Here is a 23,863-nt window from a genome sequence, read left to right as displayed (position 1 = left end):
TTTCTGACAGTCTTGGCATCTATTATAGAGAAACCGCTGCTATCTTGTAGCTACCTCAAGTACTGCCTGACTCAGGTTATCTCTCCAAGACTACGACCTAGAAGACAAACTTTTTGCCAGTCAGTGAAGGAACATAATCTATTTCTCGGCGTCTTTTGAAGCCATTCTCCTTGACAAATTGGAAGGACATTGACGATGAAGGAATTTGAGGATTGCAAGAGTCAGAATGGTAGAGCCAAAAGCATTAAATTGTTTTTGAATTTGAGAATATGCTCGTGTGCACCTACTCTCCACAGAATATGCTCGTGTGCACCTACTCTCCACTGTAAAGCGTTACCTCTATGGAAGGCAACGTTAGAGGATTCAGCTGCCTATTTGTTTATGCACCTCGACCTCGTGTCATCTGATATGAGCTCTCACGCGCATGGTTATATATAGGGATTTGTAAGTGCATAAATCATCCGTCATGCCCACTCTCAAACTCAGAGCAACAAGTAGCCATGTGCTTTCGAACCTTGCCAGTGTCCACACTTCAAGTACGGGTCGTTAGCCGAGGACCTTGTGCTTTGTGTAACTGTGATACACATAGCCTGGTACAACAGCACCGCAAGCAACTAGGATCCCGGCTGACTCCATCGCTTCAATGGTGATTTGTGTACCACCGGGAATGAAAGGTCAGTCGGACAGATAGTCGATGTCATTTATAAACTTGTCTGTGCAGGCAAACGATTTATGCAGCCACTGCACATGATGCTCTCAATGTCAATGACTTCTCATCCATTATCAATGCTCTGCCAAACATTGTATTCGTTAGCACTGCATTGTCTTTTGCACAATGAAGTAGTGTATTCTGCATATCACTATTGACTTAAATGGTCACGTGGTCAATATCTTTGGCAAAAAAAATGCATTAAAGACATTTGTGCGATTGTTGTAGGATTCAGGGACATGACCAGCACTGTTGCTTCCCTCAAATCCTTCTGGGAGACGAGGATCAAGAAACAGAAGGAAAAGCAGAAGAAAGAAAAGGAGCGAGTTGAACAAAGTGCCATTGAAAAGTAATCTGTCTTGTTGCCATGCATGTTGCCATGCCATGCATGCATGTGCATGTTGCCATGGAGTAATGCTCAAGTTGTGCAGGAAATGTGGTATTTAGGCAAAGCACAAACTTCCTTTTTAACTTACTCAAAGGCACTTTGCACATTGTAAAATATAAGTAACATACATGAAGCACTTTCAAAGTTGAACAGACTGGTTTACAGGATGCACATCGAGTAGTTTCCGTGATGCAGTAGTGTACATGTAATAATTAGTAAAACGAGAGTTCATGGAACACCTCACACAGTCTTGAGAGAAAGGACATGAGAAGTGTCTTTTAAACGGTTGCTTTGCGTTTTGCATTAAACAAGCAGAACTCGGGCCGCACATATTTGGCTGAATGCTAAATCTCCCATTTACTCTGCCTTCAGGGCATGACATGGCGTCATTGATGCTGCTGAATCACACATTTACTCTGCCCTCAGGGCATAACATTGCATGAATGCTGAATTTTGAGTTACTCTGCCCTCAGTGCATAACATGGCATGAATGCTGAATTTTGTAGTTACTATGCCCTCAGGGCATAACATGGCACGAATGCTGAATTTTGTAGTTACTCTGCCCTCAGGGCATAACATGGCAGAAATTCTGAATCTCACATTTACTCTGCCCAGAGAGCATGAGATGGCGTCAATGCTGAATCTCACATTTACTCTGCCCTGAGAGCATGATATTGCGTCAATGCTGAATCTCACAGCTACTTTGCCCTCAGGGCACGAGATTGGTGAATGCTGAATTTCAGTTAATTTGCCCTCGGGGCATGAGATGGCATGAATGATGAATCACAGTTACTCTGCCCTCTGGGCATGGGAGAGCATAAATATTTTTTCCAAGAATACTGCTAAACGGAAGGTTTATGAAAGTTCCAACAAGGTGATTCGTGTTCTACAGTGTTCAAGTATGTAATTCAATTGAAATAAAATAAAGGTAAAATAAAAATAAAATAAAGGTAAAAATAAAATAAAGACTAGAAAAAACAACTTGTTTTGGAAGTTTACCACCGTTGATGTACCATCTATTACAACAACTTATTTAACATGTTAATTCGTTCTTTGTGCCTGTTGTTTGTGTTCTTTATGACGTCTCTAAAAACAGTTAGTTTCCTTTGCTTGGAATGATTTTTAATTTGTTTGACTGCCAAATAGGCAGACGGACTAAAACAATAATACCTTAATCCTCTGTGCACACGTGTGATTAGAATGAGATTTCACACAATTTGCCAATTTCAGAGCCAAAGTACTGACAAACTGCGAGTTCCTGGTCTGATTCACGTTCCGATTTGTGTTCTTCAGTGTTAAAAAATATATTTCAATTGAAATTAAAATAGTACCTTGATCATAAACTAATGTCTATGGACAGATAGACAGACATTCACTCAAAGTGAACCAATTGCGCTTAAACACGTTTTCGCATCTCGCAAGGGAATGATATTCTAGTAACCAGTGGAGTGATTTTCAGGATGCAAGTGGAGTGGTTTCCAGGAGGCAAGTGGAGTGGTTTCCAGGTTGCGAGTGGAGTGGTTTTCAGGTTGCGAGTGGATTGTTTTTCAGGTTGCGAGTGGATTGGTTTCCAGTTTGCAAGTGGAGTGATTTCCAGGTTGCAAGTGGAGTGTTTTCCAGGTTGCAAGTGGAGTGGTTTCCAGGATGCAAGTGAAGTGATTTCCAGGATACAAGTGAAGTGATTTCCAGGATGCAAGTGGAGAGGTTTCAAGGATGCAAGTGGAGTTATTTCCAGGTTGCAAGTGGAGTTGTTTCCAGGTTGCAAGTGGAGTGGTTTCCAGGACGCAAGTGGAGTGATTTCCAGGACGCAAGTGGAGTGATTTCCTGGATGCAAGTAGAGTGGTTTCCAGTTTGCAAGTGGGGCAGTTTCCAGGTTGCAAATGGAGTGATTTCCAGGTTGCGAGTGGATTGGTTTCCAGGTTGCGAGCAGAGTGGTTTTCAGGTTGCGAGTGCATTGTTTTCCAGGTTGCTCGTGGATTGGTTTCCAGGTTGCGAGCAGAGTAGTTTTCAGGTTGCGAGTGCATTGTTTTTCAGGTTGCGAGTGGATTGGTTTCCAGGTTGCAAGTGGAGTGGTTTCCAGGATGCAAGTGGAGTGATTTTCAGGATGCAAGTGGAGTGGTTTCCAGGATGCAAGTGGAGTTATTTCCAGGTTGCAAGTGGAGTTGTTTCCAGGTTGCAAGTGGAGTGATTTCCAGGATGCAAGTGGAGTGGTTCCCAGGATGCATGTGGAGTGATTTCCAGGATGCAAGTGGAGTGGTTTCCAGGTTGCAAGTGGAGTGGTTTCCACGTTGCACAGGGAGTGGTTTTCAGGTTGCAAGTGGAGTGGTTTCCAGGAGGAGAGTGGAGTGGATTCCAGGTTGCGAGTGGATTGTTTTTCAGGTTGCGAGTGGATTGGTTTCCAGGTTGCAAGTGGAATATTTTCCAGGTTGCAAGTGGAGTGGTTTCCAGGATGCAAGTGAAGTGATTTCCAGGATGCAAGTGGAGTGGTTTCCAGGATGCAAGTGGAGTTGTTTCCAGGTTGCAAGTGGAGTGATTTACAGGATGCAAGTGGAGTGGTTTCCAGGTTACAAGTGGAGTGGTCTTCAGGTTGCAAGTGGAGTGGTTTCCCGGATGCAAGTGGAGTGGTTTCCAGGATGCAAGTGGAGTGGTTTCCAGGATGCAAGTGGAGTGATTTCCAGGATGCAAGTGGAGTGATTTCCAGGATGCACGTCGAGTGGTTTCCAGGTTGCAAGTGGAGTGGTTTCCAGGTTGCAAATGGAGTGATTTCCAGGTTGCGAGTGGATTGGTTTCCAGGTTGCGAGCGGAGTGGTTTGCAGGTTGCGAGTGCATTGTTTTTCAGGTTGCGAGTGGATTGGTTTCCAGGTTGCAAGTGAAGTGGTTTCCAGGATGCAAGTGGAGTGATTTCCAGGATGCACGTCGAGTGGTTTCCAGGTTGCAAGTGGAGTGGTTTCCAGGTTACGAGTGGATTGGTTTCCAGGTTGCTCGTGGATTGGTTTCCAGGTTGTGAGCAGAGTAGTTTGCAGGTTGCGAGTGCATTGTTTTTCAGGTTGCGAGTGGATTGGTTTCCAGGTTGCAAGTGAAGTGGTTTCCAGGATGCAAGTGGAGTGATTTCCAGGATGCAAGTGGAGTGGTTTCCAGGATGCAAGTGGAGTGGTTTCCAGGATGCAAGTGGAGTTATTTCAAGGTTGCAAGTGCAGTTGTTTCCAGGTTGCAAGTGGAGTGATTTCCAGGATGCAAGTGGAGTGGTTTCCAGGATGCAAGTGGAGTGATTTCCAGGATGCAAGTGGAGTGGTTTCCAGTTTGCACAGGGAGTGGTTTTTAGGTTTCAAGTGGAGTGATTTCCAGGATGCAAGTGAAGTGGTTGCCAGGATGCAAGTGGAGTGGTTTTCAGGTTGCAAGTGGAGTGATTTCCAGGTTGCAAGTGGAGTGATTTCCAGGATGCAAGTGGAGTGGTTTCCAGGTTGCAAGTGGAGTGATTTCCAGGTTGCAAGAGGAGTGGTTTCCAGGTTGTGAGTGGAGTGGTTTTCAGGTTACGAGTGGATTGTTTTTCAGGTTGTGAGTGGATTGGTTTCCAGGTTGTGAGTGGATTGGTTTCCAAGTTGAAAGTGGAGTGATTTCCAGGTTGCAAGTGGATTGGTTTCCAGGTTGCAAGTGAAGTGGTTTCCAGGATGCAAGGGGAGTGGTTTCCAGGATGCAAGTGGAGTTATTTCCAGGTTGCAAGTGGAGTTGTTTCCAGGTTGCAAGTGGAGTGGTTTCCAGGACGCAAGTGGAGTGATTTCCAGGATGCAAGTGGAGTGATTTCCTGGATGCAAGTAGAGTGGTTTCCAGTTTGCAAGTGGAGCGGTTTCCAGGTTGCAAATGGAGTGATTTCCAGGTTGCGAGTGGATTGGTTTTCAGGTTGCGAGCAGAGTGGTTTTCAGGTTGCAAGTGCATTGTTTTCCAGGTTGCGAGTGGATTGGTTTCCAGGTTGCTCGTGGATTGGTTTCCAGGTTGTGAGCAGAGTAGTTTTCAGGTTGCGAGTGCATTGTTTTTCAGGTTGCGAGTGGATTGGTTTCCAGGTTGCAAGTGGAGTGGTTTCCAGGATGCAAGTGGAGTGATTTTCAGGATGCAAGTGGAGTGGTTTCCAGGATGCAAGTGGAGTTATTTCCAGGTTGCAAGTGGAGCGTTTTCCAGGTTGCAAGTGGATTGGTTTCCAGGTTGCAAGTGGAGTGATTTCCAGGATGCAAGTGGAGTGGTTTCCAGATTGCAAGTGGAGTGATTTCCAGGTTGAAAGTGGAGTGATTTCCAGGTTGCAAGTAGAGTGGTTGCCAGGTTGCGAGTGGATTGGTTTCCAGGTTGCGAGCGGCGTGGTTTTGAGGTTGCGAGTGCATTGTTTTCAAGGTTGCGAGTGGATTGGTTTCCAGGTTGTGAGCGGAGTGGTTTCCAGGTTGCAAGTGGAGTGATTTCCATGTTGCAAGTGGAGTGGTTTCCAGGTTGCGAATGGATTGGTTTCCATGTTGTGAGCGGAGTGGTTTTCAGGTTGTGAGTGCATTGTTTTCAGGTTGCAAGTGGAGTGATTTAAAGGTTGCAAGTGGAGTGGTTTCCAGGTTGCGAGTGGATTGGTTTCCAGGTTGCGAGCGGAGTGGTTTTGAGGTTGCGATTGCATTGTTTTCCAGGTTGCGAGTAGATTGGTTTCCAGTTTGCGAGCGGAGTGGTTTCCAGGTTGCAAATGGAGTGATTTCCAGGTTGCATGTGTTGTGGTTTCCAGGTTGAGTGGATTTGTTTCCAGGTTGCGAGCGGCGTGGTTTTCGGGTTGCGAGTGCATTGTTTTCAGGTTGCGAGTGGATTGGTTTCCAGGTTGCTAGTGGATTGGTTTCCAGGTTGTGAGCAGAGTAGTTTTCAGGTTGCGAGTGCATTGTTTTCCAGGTTGCGAGTGGATTGGTTTCCAGGTTGCAAGTGGAGTGGTTTCCAGGATGCAAGTGGAGTGATTTCCAGGATGCAAGTGGAGTGGTTTCCAGGATGCATGTGGAGTGATTTCCAAAATGCAAGTGGAGTGGCTTCCAGGATGCATGTGGAGTGGTTTCCAGGTTGCGAGTGGAGTGGTTTCCAGGTTGCGAGTGGGTTGTTTTTCAGGTTGCGAGTGGATTGGTTTCCACGTTGCAAGTGGATTGTTTTCCAGGTTGCAAGTGGAGTGATTTCCAGGTTGCGAGCGGAGTGGTGTTCACTCCGTTCACTCCACGAGTGGATTGTTTTTCAGTTTGAGAGTGGATTGTTTTTCAGGTTGCGAGTGGATTGTTTTTCAGTTTGAGAGTGGATTGTTTTCCAGGTTGAGAGTGGAGTGGTTTTCAGGTTGCGAGTGGAATGTTTTCCAGGTTGCGAGTGGATTGTTTTCCAGGTTGCGAGTGGTTTGTTTTCCAGGTTGTGAGTGGAGTGATTTCCAGGTTTCGAGCAGAGTGGTTTTCAGGTTGCGAGTGGAGTAGTTTTCGGGTTGCGAGCGGATTATTTTTCAGGTTGCGAGTGAATTGTTTTTCAGGTTGCGAGTGGATTGTTTTCCAGGTTGCAAGTGGTTTGTTTACCAGGTTGCGAGCAGAGTGGTTTTCAGGTTGCGAGCAGATTGGTTTTCAGGATGCAAGTGGATTGTTTTTCAGGTTGCTCGTGGATTGTTTTCCAGGTTGCAAGTGGATTGTTTTCCAGGTTGCGAGTGGTTTGTTTTCCAGGTTGCGAGTGGATTGTTTTCCAGGTTGCGAGTGGTTTGTTTTCCAGGTTGTGAGTGGAGTGATTTCCAGGTTGCGAGTGGAGTGGTTTTCAGGTTACGAGTGGATTGTTTTTCAGGTTGCGAGTGGATTGTTTTCCAGGTTGCGAGTGGAGTGGTACGCACGTTTGACTGACTCCGATGTGCGAAGAAGGATTACACAGGAGTCTGGACGCCTTATTCTCCGGGTCATTAATGAGGAGTGGAGGGTAAGTTGTTCACCTCGTCCCTACATCAATATTACACTTTCACCCTTTAACTTAAAGGCAACCTAAATCTTAACCATAACGATCGTCTCGCAATTAAAGAAATAAGTAGCACTGTCCAACAAATTCAACTGACATAGGTTTTTTTTTACCTGATCAGGTATTGCCTGCAGCTCTAATGGCTTCACCTGGCCTTGATGAAGTGTACGTCAGACAGACAGCAGTCTCCAGTCTGCCAACCTTTATTGGTCTCTTCCAGCGCCTCTCCATCCTCGATCTTGCCAGAAATCGACTCACATCACTGCCCTCTCACATTGGTGAGGACCATGAGTAATTTACCCAATCCGTTAATAGAGCAAAGCAACCCAACTTACATCGCGAGAAAATGGGGAATACAATGTTTTATGCGGACATAACTGAACCCAGAGCCTTTTGTCCAGGTACATTCATCATAATACCGATTGCATTATTTTATCATTCGTGTCTGATTGTGGATGGCAAACTATAGGTTGGGGAAGGATGTATAGTGGGACCATAAATGGGGGGGATGGAGGGGATGGGGTAAGGGGTGGGGCCATATGGGGATGGGATGGGATGTCTGGGAATGGGATGATGGGGGATGGGATGTCTGGGGATGGGATGATGGGGGATGGGATGTCTGGGAATGGGATGATGGGGGATGGGATGTCTGGGGATGGGATGATGGGGGATGGGATGTCTGGGGATGGGATGATGGGGGATGGGATGTCTGGTGGGGCCATAAATTAAGAAAGTGTTTTGAGAAGGAATAAAGAAGAAACGAAATGGGGTAAGGTTTTCATTTACAGAAAGGTTTTATCAGTTACACAACTTGTTTGATTATAAGACGAATGGTGTAATTTAAAGTAGTAGTAAGTGAGTTATTGCTGGAAGCCTGGCCAAATTGCAAACATTTTGCCCTGATGATCTCACCAACCTGCTGTTTGAGAACAGGAAAGACTCACTGATGGCAGGCTTGGCAGGTATGCCAGAAAGCTCCCCAACATGATTTGAGGGAGATTATTGTCCTGCCATGGAAGAAATAGGCTGTTGTTGATGATGGTGGTAGTGGTGGTGGGGAGAGCCTTTTTTCTATTCTACATGAAAGGTTGAGATGACAAATAGATCCATTAAATCTCAGGTTTTGAAGCTTGACCTTTCACTTTAAAACTCAAGTTGGGTTCATTTTAAAAATAAGTATATGGCTAGATTTTTGTGTTATATGTCATTCAATAGGTCAACTTGTTCAGCTGAAACAACTGGACCTCAGCTTTAACCATCTAAGCAGTCTCCCGAGTGAGTTGGGCCAACTGAAGAATTTGGAAAGAATGGACCTATCGTCCAACAACAGTCTTTCCACCCTACCCTACCAGGTACCAAGGAAACGTTTCATTTAAAATTAAACTTTTCTCGGCATATCTTTGCTCGATAATGTCATGTACCTATTTCAGTAAAGCATGATCCAAAGTAATAGCTGACTTTGTATCCTTAGACTTCAGTCCTAAACTCACTCATTCAATTTCTTGTAATTCACGACAACATGCTTATAAATCAAGATGGTGTCCCATCCCCGTGCCCGACAGCTTGGTAAGCTCCAAATGCTGGAATTTCTGGACCTGTCCTCCAATCGGTTTCAATCAATTCCTGTTGCGGCACTGCGGATGGTTGCCTTGCAGTGGTTTGATGTCTCTGACAATCATCTTCAGGAGCTTCCGCAAGATATTGATAGGTCAGCATCCTGTACCATGTAGCTTCTTTCAGCAAATTACAATGTGATTAAAGACACACAGAATCTCCATCACATCAGTTCACAAAACACCTAGTCTTCCTATTATGATCAAAATGGTCTTTCTGGTAATGGTCAAAATGGTGGTCTTTCTGTCTTCTTCCGACTCCTCTCCGGCCTTGATCCCCCAGCTCTCTCTGTGCTCTGTCCCCCAAATATTCCTGCAGGTCGCACAAGATCTGCCTGCAACCCTCGTATGGTTAAACTGCCAAAGTCTAGGCTCTCTGCTCACCTTCACTCTTTCATTCCTCTTTTCTCCTGCCTCGGGAACAAACTCCCTCACTCTCTTCAATCCCTCTCCTCCCTCCAGGTCTTTCAAACAGCTGTTCACCACCATCTCTTATCTTCCCCCATCCAAAACCTTGATCTTTTCTACCCCCGCTAATTTCACCCCAATTCCACTTTTTTGAAATACCAACTTCTTTCCTGGAGGTCCATGTGTTTTATACCTCTCCCACCTACCCCCCCCCCCCTTCCCGTGCCTCCTCCACCCAAGCCCTCTCCCTCCCACAGATCTCCTGATGTCCCTGCTCTCAAATGTTGTAATTGTGTGCTTCCCTCTCTCTCCCCATCTTGTCTCCCGCTCCATTTTTCTCATGTTTTATGTGTCAGTTTGTCTTTTTGTGAAGTGTTAGCTCTTACACGAGCCTCGATCTTGTATAGAAATATATATATATATATATATATATATATATATATATATATATATATATATATATATATATATATATATACATACAAGCCAGTTTTGGTCTATCTTTTACTTAAATACTATAGCACTTATGCCTTGTCTGCACTTGCATTTTGGCATCAGGCATGCACTGTGTTAACACATCCACTTTCTGCTGTGTGCCTGGAGTCATCAGCAGCGAATTCATATTAGTCTGAGATTTCATGAATAATTTGTACCACTGGTGGCATAATTTACTGAGACATGGTTGTGCCCTTGGGTCAATGCCCCTGCACATTAATCTTCATAGTGTGCCCTACTGAACCTAAATGATTTGAACTGCCCGTGAATGATGTAAACGTCTCTGCCTGGTATTTTAGGCTGCAGAGCCTCGATTCATTGCTGCTTCAGAGAAACCCACTGCGTTATCTTCCTCTTGCTCTCTGCCACATGCCTCACCTACGAGCAGTGGTGGTCAGCGCCAGGTCATTAGAGCAAGTGCCAACTGACCTCTACAGCATCGCAGGCCTCAAGTATGTACTTTTAGGTCACATCATGTTTTTGCAACTTTCATTAAATGCATTTTTCATTTTTTGAGAAATAGAAATGTATGGTTCTGTTATTATACTTACGTATGACCAATTCGGCCAAAACAGCAGAATAATCACTGATCTCCACAAATGTCCGATAAGACATGAGGGATGGTCTGTTTGTTTGTTCACTAACTCCTACAGTTTTTGGCAAATCTTCATCGTATTCATTTCACCGCTGCCATGGTGTCTGTTTCTGTATATCCACATTGAAAATCTTGAGAAATCTTGAGAATTGAGGGTTTTTAATTGTCTAGCAATGGCTACCCGTCGTTTCACTGAAGGATTTAATCCAAATAGAGCATGCACTTCACAAACATATCGCATATCTATCTGTGAGTTTCAATGAGGAAACTCACTCACGTGATGTGAAAAGGATCTTTTATAGCACATAGTTGTTGTTTTTGCTGCAGTCGTCATGGCTGTGTGGTTGTTGTTGGTGTTTATGTGCTTATTCCGTGTACTATTATATACTAGAAGGACCCCCTCCTAGGGGAGCGGCCAGGGGGGTTATGTTATGAACCTTATTGAAACATATAATTCAAAATACCTCTCCGAAATACCTCTCTGAAATACATTTCCAAAATACCTCTCTGCGCGTAATTTAAAACACCTCACTGCACTGGAAAACGTGGGGACAGCAATACTGTAGTGTAAAGGGTGGAACGTGTAATACCCAATCCCACCTGAAGGCGGCGCTACACAATACACATTTACATGAAGAATTTGCGTCACCCTCCTCACCCACCAAGAGCACCGATAAAGATAAAACACTACTATACACTAAATAGGACCATGCTGATCCTATGTAGCAAGTCTGGATGTAATCAGCCCAGAACTGTAGGGGAATAGTTCAACAAACAAACAAACAAACACACTGGGCACCGAATTATATATAGTAAGGATTTCTCTATTGCTTTGAGAAGTATTAATATATATTTTTGTCTGCTCCTTCCATGTCCATCACACATTATTCTAAACACTAAATGGTTCATGCATGTCGTAGAATAATAACAATGTCACCGTTGGAACCAAGTGCCACCTGACCTCTACAGCACACTTCTTCTGGGTCACACTTCTTCTTGGTCACACTTCTTCTGGGTCACACTTCTGGGACAGAAAAAGGGGGGACGTAAACCAGGGTATTACTGTAGATGTATATATACTCCCCAGCTTGCATTACACTGAAGCGCGGTGCTACGCGCACTTACTTGTACAACAAGAAGGAAGCGGACAACGCGGTAAGTTTAAGAGTCTTTATTATCAGAGCTCAACTGTAGCACTGGAGCGCTCCGGGCAGCGCGCCCGGTGTATATCCCGCGGCCACGCCTACCCCTCGGGCGTGGCCGCCGCCCACTTGGTGCGCGGAATGATGCCCTCACGCCAGTGAGCTTTCGTGTCCGCCACACGTGCCCCCCCAGAATTCCCGCGCACCTGGAGGGCCAGTTTGCAGGTCAAATGGATGACCCAGCCGAAGCGCCCTCTGGCGACTGGCGGCGTCCGGGGTGCAGGGATGCCAGCCGGGATGCCTCCGGCTGCACCCGGGATGGGTGCAGGACCAGGGGGCGGCGTGCCGGCGGGCCTGGGCGGTGCCGGGGGTCCGCCCGCAGGGGGGCGGCCCCGACGCGGGGGCCGAGCCACCGGCGGTGGGTGGTCCACGTCGAGGTGGGCCAGCTTGAGGCGATCCACCGAGACACGGTCGGGAGTGCCGCCGATGTCCAAGGTGAAATGTTTCACCCTGGTCTCCAGCACGCGGAAAGGCCCGTCGTACGGGGGCCGCAGTGGTGTCCGGTGGGCGTCGTGCCGGACGAAGACGTACTCCGCGGTGCGAAGCTCCGGGGCGACGTGCGTAGGCGGGTGCCCGTGGTGCGCCGTCGGCACCAGGGCGAACCTCCGGGCGGTCTCCTGCAGCGCGGAGCGCTCCTGCGCCGCGGACCATGGTGCCGTGGGGTCGGGGAGGAACTCGCCCGGCACCCGCAGCGGTTGTCCGAAGACCAACTCCGCCGTGGATGTGTGCAGGTCATCCTTGGGCATCGTCTGGAGGCCCAGCAGGACCCAGGGGAGCCTGTCGACCCAGCCGCCGTCGCTGAGGGTGGCTCGGAGCGCGGCCTTCAACGAGCGGTGGAACTGCTCGCACAGGCTGTTGGCCTGGGGGTGGTAGGCCGTGGTTCGATGCAGCTGGACCCCGAGCCCCCGCGCGACCGCCCCCCAGAGCTCCGAGGTGAACTGGTGGCCGTGGTCAGACGAGATGTCCGAGGGGACGCCGAACCGGGCGACCCAGGTGGCGATGAAAGCCTGCGTGACGTCCGCCGCCGTCGTCGCCGCCAAAGGCATGGCCTCCGGCCACCGGGTGGTGCGGTCCACCATGGTGAGGACATGGGTGAAACCCCGCGAGGGGGGCAGAGGTCCCACCAGGTCCACGTGCACGTGGTCGAACCTACGTGCCGGCACCGTAAACGGGGCCATTGGGGCCTGCGTGTGCCGGTGCACCTTCGCGCGCTGGCACGCGAGGCACGACCTGGTCCAGCCGCGGACGGCCTTCCAGAGGCCATGCCAGACAAACTTGTCGGCGAACAACCTCTGGGAGGCCTTCGTGCCCGGGTGGGTCAGGCCGTGGATGGCGTCAAAAACCTGGCGCTGCCAGCCCGCGGGCACGATGGGGCGAGGCCGCCCGAGGGAGACATCGCACAAGAGGGCCGCGCCGTCGATCGGCACCTCGGTGATGCGGAGGACCATGACGGCGGCCCGCAAGGCCTGGACGCCGGGGTCGGCGGCCTGGTCCGCCGCCATCCGGGCATAGTCGATGCCAAGGTGGACTGCGTGGGCGACGGACCGGGAAAGGCAATCCGCCACCGGGTTGTCCTTCCCCGCGACGTGCCGGATGTCCGTCGTGTACTCGGACACGGCCAAGAGGTGACGCTGCTGCTGGGCCGACCACGGCTCGGCGACCTTGCCCATCGCGACGACCAGTGGCTTGTGGTCGACGAAGGCCGTGAATGCACGGCCCTCGAGCAGATGGCGGAAGTGCCGGACTGACAGGTGAAGCCCGAGCAACTCGCGGTCGAAGGTACTATAGCGGCGTTCGGGCCGGCGAAGCTGCCGGCTGAAGAACGCCAGTGGTTGCCAGGCACCACGCACCCATTGCTCGTGCACCGCGCCCACCGTGTAATCCGAGGCGTCGGTGGTGAGGGCGATCGGTGCATCGGGCGCCGGGTGCGCGAGCATGGTGGCGTTGGCCAAGGCGAGCTTTGTGCCGACGAACGCCGCGTCCATCTGCTCGGTCCAGGTAACGTCACCTTTACCCGGCTTCCCCCGGAGGGCCTCGTGCAAGGGGCACAGGAGCTGGGCGATGCGGGGCAGGAACCGATGGTAAAAGTTTACCATGCCCAGGAACTCCTGGAGCCCCTTGATCGTGCGGGGGCGCGGAAACCCCTTCACCGCCTCCACCTTGGCCGGCAGGGGGACGGCCCCGTGCCTGGTGACGCGGTGCCCCAAAAAGTCGATGTCGGCGACGCCGAACCGGCACTTGGCGGGATCACGATGAGGCCATGCTGGCCCAGACGTTCGAAGAGCGTGCGGAGATGGTGAAGGTGGTCTTCGCGGGACGCGCTGGCGACGAGGATGTCGTCCAGGTACACGTAGACGAAATCCAAGTCACGCAAGATGCTGTCCATTAGGTGCTGGAACGCCTGAGCCACATTTTTCAAACCGAAGGGCATCCGAAGAAATTTGAAAAGACCGAATGGCGTGATGACGGCCGTCTTCGGGATGTCCTACGGCCTGACGGGGACCTGATGGTAGCCGCGCATGAGGTCCACCTTCGAAAAGAAGGACATGCCCACCAACCGGGCAGAGAAGTCCTGGATGTGGGGGATGGGGTAGCGGTCGGGGGTGGTGGCGTCATTGAGGCGCCGGTAGTCCCCGCACGGTCGCCATCCCCCGCCGGGCTTTGGCACGATGTGAAGCGGCGACGCCCAAGCACTCTCGGAGCGCCGCACGATGCCGAGCTGCTCCAGCGTAGCGAACTCCGCTTTAGCTACCACGAGCTTCGTCGGCTCGAGGCGGCGTGCCCGGGCGTAGACCCGTGGCCCGGCGGTGGGGATGTGGTGTTCCACCCCGTGCTTGACGGCCCCCGCCGAGAAGGTGGGCTGCGTGAGGGCCGGGAAACCCGCGAGGAGGCGGGTGAAGTCGTCCGCTGCCAGAAGCGTACAAACTAACCTCGCCGGGACCGAACCGCTCAGCAAGCCGCTTGGCGAGCCGCTCGGTGAGCTGCTCAGTGAGCCGCTCAACCAGCTGCTCAGCGCGCAAGCCAGCGAGCTGAACATTTCAGCCTGGACGAGACGTCTGTTCTTCACATCGACCAACAACCCGTGTGCACAGAGGAAGTCCGCACCGAGCAGTGCCATGGGGACACTAGCGGTTACGAACGTCCACGCGAAGCGTTGCCTTCCGAACTGCAGGGAGAGGCAGTGCTTCCCGAATGTGCATATGGGTGTTCCGTTCACGGCAAGCAATGCGGGGCCCCGGCCCGTGGTGTGCTTGTCGGACGTAGAGGCAGGGATAACGCTCACCTGTGCCCCCGTATCGCATAGGAAACGGCGCCCGGACAAGGTGTCCGTTATAAAAAGAAGGCTGCCGGAATGGCCGACGCTCAGGGCCACTACCGAGCGCCGGCTTTGTAGTTTCCCGACTTGCCGAAGGTGCATGGCGGGCAACAATTCCTCGCCTTGTGGCCAAACGCGAGATCTCGGAGACGGTGGGAGGGATTTTCGAAGCTCCACACGGTCTCCACGTTTTTCGAAGTTAAGTCTGTTCACAATTGTATTTTGTCGAAACTGTATTTATCTTTCGGTGTGTGAAGTTATTGTGTGCAACTTTGGTTGTTTCTCGGTGTTTATCTTTCATAAATTGATCGTCTGTTTGCCGTGTCGTGTCTTGAGGCCTTGTACAGTGTGCACTGTACAACCTTGAGGCTTTGTTTTTCTCTCAGCGGTCCGTCGTTTGTGATCCAACAACTTTCGTTCTCTGTATTCCCAGGCTTTTCACCCATAGCCTACTTCCTTGTGTAAATCTCAACTCAAAAAAAAAAAAACAAAAAAAAAAAAAACATTTCCTTCTCTGTTCTCATTCGTTTATTCATTCTTATTCGTTCGTTCGTTCTTCGACCACGTGTTTCTCCCCCATTTCCCCAGATAGTTTTCACTCATTAACCTTCAATGTTTACACTTTCCCCTCAAGTTATGTATTCCGTCATATTTTATAACACCTTTTTCTTCTTCTTCTTTAAAAGGCTGCTTTCGACTTGCTCACCAAATCAATTCATCCCAAAAAAAATATCCATCTCCTATAGTGCCTTTTTTCTACATTCCCTAAACTCTCCTGCACTCCATCCTCCATCCAGCGTCCTTAAACGTATTTTTAACTCGAAGGTCACAAGAAACTCATTTTGCAATAAATGTTCGTTTCCCATAAATCGTACACTTTCAAAAATCCAATCTCACCCCTCCCCTCCAAATCTTCCCCATAACCCCTCCCCTCCAAATCTTCCCCATCACCCCTCCCCTCCAAATCTTCCCCATCACCCATCCCTTTCAAATCTCCCCCCTTGCCCCCTCCCTCCTAAACTACCCCCTCACCCCTCCCCACCAAGACGCCCCCTCGCCCCTCCCCTCCTAGACTCCTGCCTCACCCCTCCCCTCCAAATCTCCCCCATATCCCATCCCTTTCAAATCCCTCCCCTTGTCCCTTCCCTCCCAAACTCCCCCCTCACCCCTCCCCTTCAAATCTCCCCACCCTCATTGCTTCTCAATTTCCCCCCTCTCACTCCCCCTCCTCAAAGCGTCCTCCCCGCTTCTTCCCCCTTCAAGCTCTCACCTCCATCTCCCCCAACCTTCTGCCTCGCTCTTCCCCCTCCTCAAATAAGACCTCATTATGGCTCACCCAATCACCATCAAACCTTTTGTCCGCCCCATCCTTCCCTTTCTCCGAGCTATTCTGAAATCTCTGACACACCTTCAACAGCTCTCCCTATCTCTTCCACCTCTTCCACATCTTACCCTACCCCTCCTCCCCCCTGTTCTGTATCTGATGCTCCCCCTTCCTCTTCATTAACGGTATGGACCTCAAACATCCGGGGCCTTCGTTCAAACTTAACTGATCTCTCCATACAGGTTGCTTCTGTCAAACCAGACGTGATCTGCTTAACAGAAACTTTCCTCCTTTATGATGTCTCTGATTCCATAGTATCTCTCCCGGGCTACTCCCTCCTCCGGTATGATAGACCTGAGCCTCGTCCTGGAGGCGGGGTTGCTATCTTTATCAAAAACTCTCTTCCTCACTCGCCCTGCACTGCACTCTCTCCACCTCACCCCCAGGAATACCTCTGGCTACGGCTTCCCCTTCGCTCCCACCTCTTGTTCATATGTGTGTTGTACCGTCCACCAAACAGTGATGACTCCATCTACATCTCGCTGTCTGATGATATGGACCAACTTCTATCTACTCATCCCAACTCTCTCTTCCTCATATGTGGTGATTTCAATTGTCACCATGCCAGTTGGCTGGGTGTGGGTACCTCTCTCACCAGCCATGGCTCTTCAGCAAAGGACTTCTGCGACTCACTGGGACTGACACAATCTGTCAATTTCCCGACCCGGATCTCAGTCAACGGAACATCTTCTCTTCTGGACTTGGTTATGACTAACTTCCCTGAAAATGTCTGCTGCTCTTCTTCTGCTCCGATCGGATCATCTGATCATGTCCTTGTTAAAGTGGACATCTCTCTGACCATCCTCAGGGAGCCTGCTCAGCGTCGACGAGTCTGGCATTTCACTCAGGCCAACTGGCACGGTCTTCAAGCAGCCATCAATCATCTGGACTGGTCTCCCATCTCTACCACCTCTGACATCAACTCATCCTGGGAATTCTTCCAAAGTAAATTGCTCTCTCTCATGCACAGATTTATCCCATCTCGTCTTCAGTTGTCATACCCTTCCTCCCGTCCATGGTACACGGAATCTTGTGGTGAGGCTGTTGCCCAGAAACAACTTGCCTTCGTCTCCTGGAAAGCAAATCCAACGGAAGGAAATCTCATTTCCTTTCACAAAGCCCGAAACAAGTGTGTGTCCACCCTCAGGAGAGCCAGGAAACAATATCTCTCCATTCTCAAGACCGAACTCTCTTATCAGTCTCCCTCTTCCAAATCCTGGTGGCGTCTGGTCAAATCCGTTTCTGGTGTTTGTTCCCCCTCCATCCCCTCCCTTACCTCAAACGGCTACACAGCTGACTCCGCATGTGAAAAAGCTGAATGCCTCAACTCTGTGTTTGCCTCTAAATCTTGTGTCCCAAACCCATCCCTCTCTGTACCCACCATACCCAGTCGTACCCTGCTGCTCCTGGACTCCGTGTCCTTTCCTCCTGACAAGGTGGAAAAGTTTCTGTCAACCCTCGACTCTGATTCTGCAACTGGACCCGACGGCATCAGCCCACGGGTCCTAAAATCCTGCTCTGCTGCTCTATCTCACCCTCTCTCTGTTCTCTTCACCCTCTCTTTTGCTCAAGGTCAACTGCCATCTGCTTGGAAATCAGCCAACATCACCGCTTTGCACAAAAAAGGTGCAAAAACAGATCCTAGCAACTACAGACCAATCAGCCTTCTCCCAATTATCAGCAAAGTCATGGAATCCATCATTGCTTCGGATATGAAATCTTTCCTCTTCTCCAATGGCTTGATCTCTGATCATCAATTTGGTTTCAGACCAGGTCACTCTACTCTGGACATGCTGCTTCTGCTGTCTCAACAATGGATGGAGGTCCTCAATGCCAAACAGGAAATTAGAGCTGTCTCCCTCGACATATCACGTGCCTTCGACACGGTCTGGCACCCCGCTCTGCTCACCAAACTCTCCTCCTTTGGTATCCATGGAAATCTCCACGCATGGCTGGCGGACTTCCTCTCTAGTCGTCGTCAACGTGTGGCCCTGAATGGGTTTCTCTCATCTCCTCTTCCTGTTCAGGCTGGAGTTCCCCAAGGCAGTGTTCTGGGCCCCGTGCTTTTTCTGGTCTTCATCAATGATCTCTCTGACTCTCTCGAAAATCCTCTCTATCTCTTTGCTGATGACTCCACTCTCTGCCGCTCCATTCCTCTTCCCTCAGATCGGCAGTCTGCTGCCTCCTCACTCTCTGAAGACCTGGACAAAATCACAGACTGGTCAAACAAGTGGAACATGTCTTTCAATCCTGACAAATCTCACACTGTTACTATGTCTCTCCGAAAAGATCGACTGGACAACCCTCCCATCTACTTTCTCAACAATCCTCTCCAAGAAGTTCTGTCGCTCAAGATTTTGGGTCTCACTATCTGCCATGATCTTTCTTGGGAAAACCACATTTCCAAGCTGGCCTCCAAAGCCAGTCGCCGACTGGGCATCCTCCGTCGTGCGAAGTCCTTCCTCGGCACACCTGAGCTCCTCACCACATACAAGGCTTTCATCCGCAGCTCAATGGAATACTGTTCTCCCCTATGGGCCGGTGCTCCTGCCTCACACCTAGCTCGGCTTCACGCTGTTGAAACCAAAGCTTTCAGAATTATTGGAATCTCCCGCGATGAAGCTATCTCTGAGGGCCTTTCACTCACTCACCGCAGGCAGGTAGGTGGTCTTTCTGTCTTCTACCGACTCCTCTCCGGCCTTGCACCCCCAGCTCTCTCTGTGCTCTGTCCCCCAAATATTCCTACAGGTCGCACAAGATCTGCCAGCAACCCTCTGATGGTTAAACTGCCGAAATCTCGGCTCTCTGCTCACCTTCACTCTTTCATTCCTCTTTTCTCCCGCCTCTGGAACAAACTCCCTCACTCCCTTCAATCCCACTCCTCCCTCCAGGTCTTTAAAACAGCTGTTCACCACCATCTCTTATCTTCCCCCATCCAAAGCCTTGATCTTTTCTACCCCCGCTAATTCACCCCAGATCCACCTTGTTTGAAATTCCAACTTCTTTCCTGGAAGTCCTGGCAGTGTCCATATGTTTTATACCTCTCCCACCGCCCCCTTCCCATGCCCCCCCCCCCCCAAAGCCCTCGCCCTCTCTCAGATCTCTCGATGTCTCCATGTCTCTCGGTCCCTGCTCTCAAATGTTGTGTTTGTGTCCTTCCCCCTCTCTCCCCATCTTGTCTACCGCTCCCGATGTTATATGTTTTATGTGTCGGTTTGTCTTTCTGTGTGATTAATGTTCGCTCTTTCACGAGCCTCGATCTTGTATACAAAAAAAAAAAAAAAAAAAAAAAAAAAAAACCTGGCATGGAAATGGCACCAGGTTTGCGGCGAAGGCGGAGGCCACGGTTTTCGCGGTGGTGGTGGGCGTGGCGTGGCGGCGGCCACGCGGCGTGTGTCAGCCTCGGGATTCCTGAGGTGTGGTGCATCAGCATCAGGGTCAGCCTCGGGATGCGCAACGGCCGCGCCAAAACTGGCCTGCGCGTCCAAAGCCGCGAAGAACCTGTCGGCCTCGGCAGCGAGAGCTCGGGGTTCCGTCGTCACAGAACCGGCCAACGTGAGGCGGACTCGTGCCGGCAGCTGGCGTCGAAATAACGCCCGGAAAAGAGCGTTCGGGGTTTCGTCGCCCATCAACGACAGCATATGGTCCATGCGGACCGACGGTCGTGTGTCACCGAGCTCGGGGAGGTCCAGGAGGCAGTCGGCCCGTGCGTCCACCGTGAGGCCGAACGTGGCGAGGAGGAGACGCTTGATCGCCTCGTACCTGCCGTCGGCCGGTGGGTTCCTCTGGACCGACACGACGCGGGCGGCCGTGCCGGGCCCGAGGGAGGCGACCACGTGGCAGTACCCGGTCTCGTCCACCGTGATGCCTCGAAGTCGGAACTGGGCTTCTGCCTGCAGGAACCAGAATTCGACTTGCGTCTCCCAGAACTCGGGGAGTTTCATTTGGACCACGTTGGTTTCCATTGCTGTGGTGGGTTCGGGTGGTCAGCGACGGCTGACCAGAACGTCGGAGGGTCACCAATGAAGCGTGGTGCTACGCCCGCTTACTTGTACAACAAGAAGGAAGTGGACAACGCGGTAAGTTTAAGAGTCTTTATTATCAGAGCTCAACTGTAGCACTGGAGCGCTCCGGGCTGCGCGCCCGGTGTATATCCCGCGGCCACGCCTACCCCTCGGGCGTGGCTGCCGCCCACTTGGTGCGCAGAATGATGCCCTCACGCCAGTGAGCTTTCGTGTCCGCCAGAACACTGTGATAAAATATATGAAAATGTGTTTCAATCGAGTTAATTAAGAACTAGCAATTTATGTTTTAAATAACGTCGGTTTGTAATCAAGCCTTCTGTTTCAGTGTTACTGTGTTGTTCCAAAAACAACCAATACACATCAAGAGATTTTTTTATTTTCTCAGCCACAGGATACCCTCGTTCATTTCCTTATTTAACAGAAAATACTGTGGTTTACGAATGTATGTCTAAATCTAAAAAATATATTACTGCACAGTATGGTATTTAATTTTCAGCACGTCAGATGGAAGACGACAGTCTTTGTCATCAAGTAAGGTTGTCATTCGCAGAATATCGGAAAATAAAATCTGAAAAAGCTTTTTGTGAAATCTGAAAAGAAAAAAAAGAAAATTTTGTATCTCGCTAATAAGTATATCTCTTATGAAATTTATGAAATATTACTCGTAGCAGCAGGCTGCATCATCGTATCAATCAGTGCCTGAGGAAGCATTAGTAGTTTGCAGACAGCGGGGGTGTGAACCATCATGGAAACGATGAGGCAATCGAAAAATCAGCAGAGAGTTCATCTTCACCTCAAATTAAAGAACATAACTTGCATCGCAATGTGGATGAAAAGCATGTTGGAATGTTACAGCTCAGATGCTTCTGTTTTACAAGATCCTGAAAATGGCCTAAAGTGGAGTGTAAATTCAGACCATTGTTGGTGAAAAGACAGTAACAAGTGAAAGGAATTATTTTTAGTAAAGACAGCAGCAACAAAAGATTGTTACGGTTTTCGCCGCCCTTCCTGCCCTTACCAAGGGGAGATTAAGCCCCTTGTTCTTTTTGGGCCGGCGCAACCGAGAGACTTGAAACGCCCCTCCCGGGCAAACGCAAGGTAGGGTTTCGGGACAATTCTCGCACGTACCTAAATACCTGTGCCACCGCAGAAGCGGGGAATCAAGCCTTGCACGAGCCACGTGTAATTTGAGTACACCGAGCGGATTGCGTACCACGTGGTCCATGCAGTTTTCTAGTATTGGAACCCGATTAGAGCGGTTCTATTCGTACCACGCTTAGTCAATGATGGAAAAGACGAGACGGTCGAATAAAGGAAGAACACAGGTTTAATTACTATTATGTACAAGTCGGTAGAAACACAGAGACACAGAGCAGTCTTAATCAGTCTTATGTTAAGCCCAGACACGGGCCCGATCACACTCACATAGGGGAAATGAAGGTAGGATGATGTTCACTCGCTGCCTTGGTCGTCCAGGAACGGCTTCGCCCGGCGTGGCTCTCCACGGTCACAGCACGTCCCGCGATGAAGGCAAGCAGGCGGTGGGAGGGATCCTTGTCGCGCATCTCTCGAACAAAGGGCACAGCAGGCAGGAGGGAAATGTACGCGTCTCTCGCCAAGCTTGGCGGTTTTCCACAGTGCGTTTAGTTGCCGGCGCGCTATCACTCGCGTAACCCAATAAAGGCTCTGCCTCAAGCTCAACCGAGCGTTTAATTGGTAAGAGTGCTTATAACTTGATTCATGCGCGTCTTCTCTCAGAACTACTCAAGCTCAACACCCAGCGCATGCCCTTCTCACAACTTCTCAAGCTCATCACCCTGCAGAACTGCGGTGGGGGCTTCGCGCAATGGGTTATATTGCCAACCCCCTTAGCCCTCTCGAATGTTCTAACCACGCCTTGTGACGTGGTGGTGGCAACCACGCCTTGGAAAGGTCTACGCTTACACTTACTAAGAAATAACTGATCTTAAACGAGGCTACATGTTGTAGTGTGACTAACTATGAGGGGGAAAATTAACCTTTATTGTACAAACTCAAAATCGCTACAAGATTAATTGCTCAACATTACATGTGAGTGTTGGCAAACAGAGAAGAAGTAGGGAAGCTATGGCTGGTTTATTCAAAGAGCAAAAATGCTTTTGTTGCAAAATCTTCCTGTCCAATGCAAAAATTTGCTCTCGAATTGGATATAACCAGAAATTAGAAAAAAATTGTAGAGTATTTTAAACAAGCATGAAAAGTCACCCGATCACCTATAATCATTCCAAAAATGGAACGAACTGGAGACAGGATTAAATGCAGCACAATGAAAATCAACGCATTATTAAAACAGAAACATAGTTTTGGCAGAATGTGTTGGAAAGACCCGCTGCCTCATTAAGAGTACAGGGAACTCAGACCAGCAATGTGTGGGAGGTCAGATAAACTGTTTGAGCCCAGTAATGGAAACTTTCTCTCAAATTTGTGAAATTAATGAAGATGTTTTATAATGTGATGAAAGAACATCTCAGACGAATAACTTCATATTATATCCATGACCATTACTTGGGTAAAATATTCAAAGCGAGATCATCCCGTTATTGGCAATGGAGATTAAGGAAATCGGTACTGTCAATGCTAAAAACAGCAAAATATGACACGGTGATTTTGGATTGCACACCAGGAATAATTGATTCTCATCGTTAGATTTATGTTAGTGAATGAAACCTGCAGTGATGTAGCAGTCATTGAGAAAATTAGTACACACATTGAGGGTGTGAAACCCAGTTGGGAAGCCACGTCACCCACACGTAAACAGTAATTTGATGGAGGACCCTGGAGAACCTGGTCGCCTAATTGACGTTCGTGTTTGATTAGCAGCCTGTCCGGGTCGTGGGGTTCTCTGCGCCGGTAGCATATATATATATATATATATATATATATATATATATATATATAGATATATATAGAAATATATATATATATATAGATATATATATATATATATATATATATATATATATATATATATATATATATATATCTATATATATATATATATATATATATATATATATATATATATATATATATACAGTATATATACAGTATACAGTATACAGTGTACTGTATACAGTGTATACAGTGTATATATACAGTATATACAGTATATCTATATTATAATAGCCGTAGATGATTCTGTCTGTCTGTCTGTCTATCTGTTGGGTGTCTGTCCGGGGTGTGGCTTACTCGGTTTGCAGAGTAGCTCCACCCATAGCTCCACCCATTCTGGGAGTGGCTATAAACAAATATCCACCATTTTATTAACTCGCATAGCTTTGAGTCCTGTTTTGTAGGCCCGTGGTGTCTTGCTCTCCCCCAGTTTTATTTCAAATCAAATTCGATAAATCATTTCATTTTTCACAGTCGCTAACATAGTTTTAGACTCGGTTGAAAAAAAACGGGAAGAAAATCCGATGAAAGTTGCCGTTTATAGAACGAAATGAATTCTCAAAGGCCTGTAACTTCAAGGCCATTGAGTCTCTCTCACGCCTTTATCTCCAATCTAACTCACCATATGATTTCATTTTTATCGATGGTTTTACTTTTAGACTCGGTGTCAGCAATAATTGAGAACATTCCACTAACGCGGGAAAATGCAGAGATATATTTTTTAAAATCGCGTCATGGTGTATCATACACCGCCCAACATGACACCGCTGGCAATGTGTCGATATATATTAAAAATTCGCTTTTGCTTTTCCGTTATGATA

General features: G+C 48.9%; 1 protein-coding gene across 1 annotated transcript in view; it reads left to right on the top strand.

Annotated features, from left to right (window-relative positions):
* Positions 1–472: 472 nt before the first annotated feature.
* The window catches only part of LOC137427471 (leucine-rich repeat-containing protein 2-like), a 165,469-nt gene continuing 142,078 nt past the window's right edge, over positions 473–23,863 (top strand). Inside the window, exons 1-7 of the mRNA XM_068117001.2 lie at positions 473–674; positions 938–1,058; positions 6,932–7,037; positions 7,195–7,351; positions 8,289–8,425; positions 8,636–8,781; positions 9,889–10,041. Of these exons, the coding sequence (XP_067973102.2) occupies positions 644–674; positions 938–1,058; positions 6,932–7,037; positions 7,195–7,351; positions 8,289–8,425; positions 8,636–8,781; positions 9,889–10,041 (851 nt within the window). The 5' untranslated portion in view covers positions 473–643. The remainder of the gene's footprint in view (positions 675–937; positions 1,059–6,931; positions 7,038–7,194; positions 7,352–8,288; positions 8,426–8,635; positions 8,782–9,888; positions 10,042–23,863) is intronic.

This window comes from Myxine glutinosa, chromosome 1 (assembly GCF_964187855.1).
Source record: "Myxine glutinosa chromosome 1, kmMyxGlut1.1, whole genome shotgun sequence".
Lineage (NCBI taxonomy): Eukaryota > Metazoa > Chordata > Myxini > Myxiniformes > Myxinidae > Myxine > Myxine glutinosa.
This window is presented reverse-complemented; position numbering and strand designations above follow the sequence as displayed.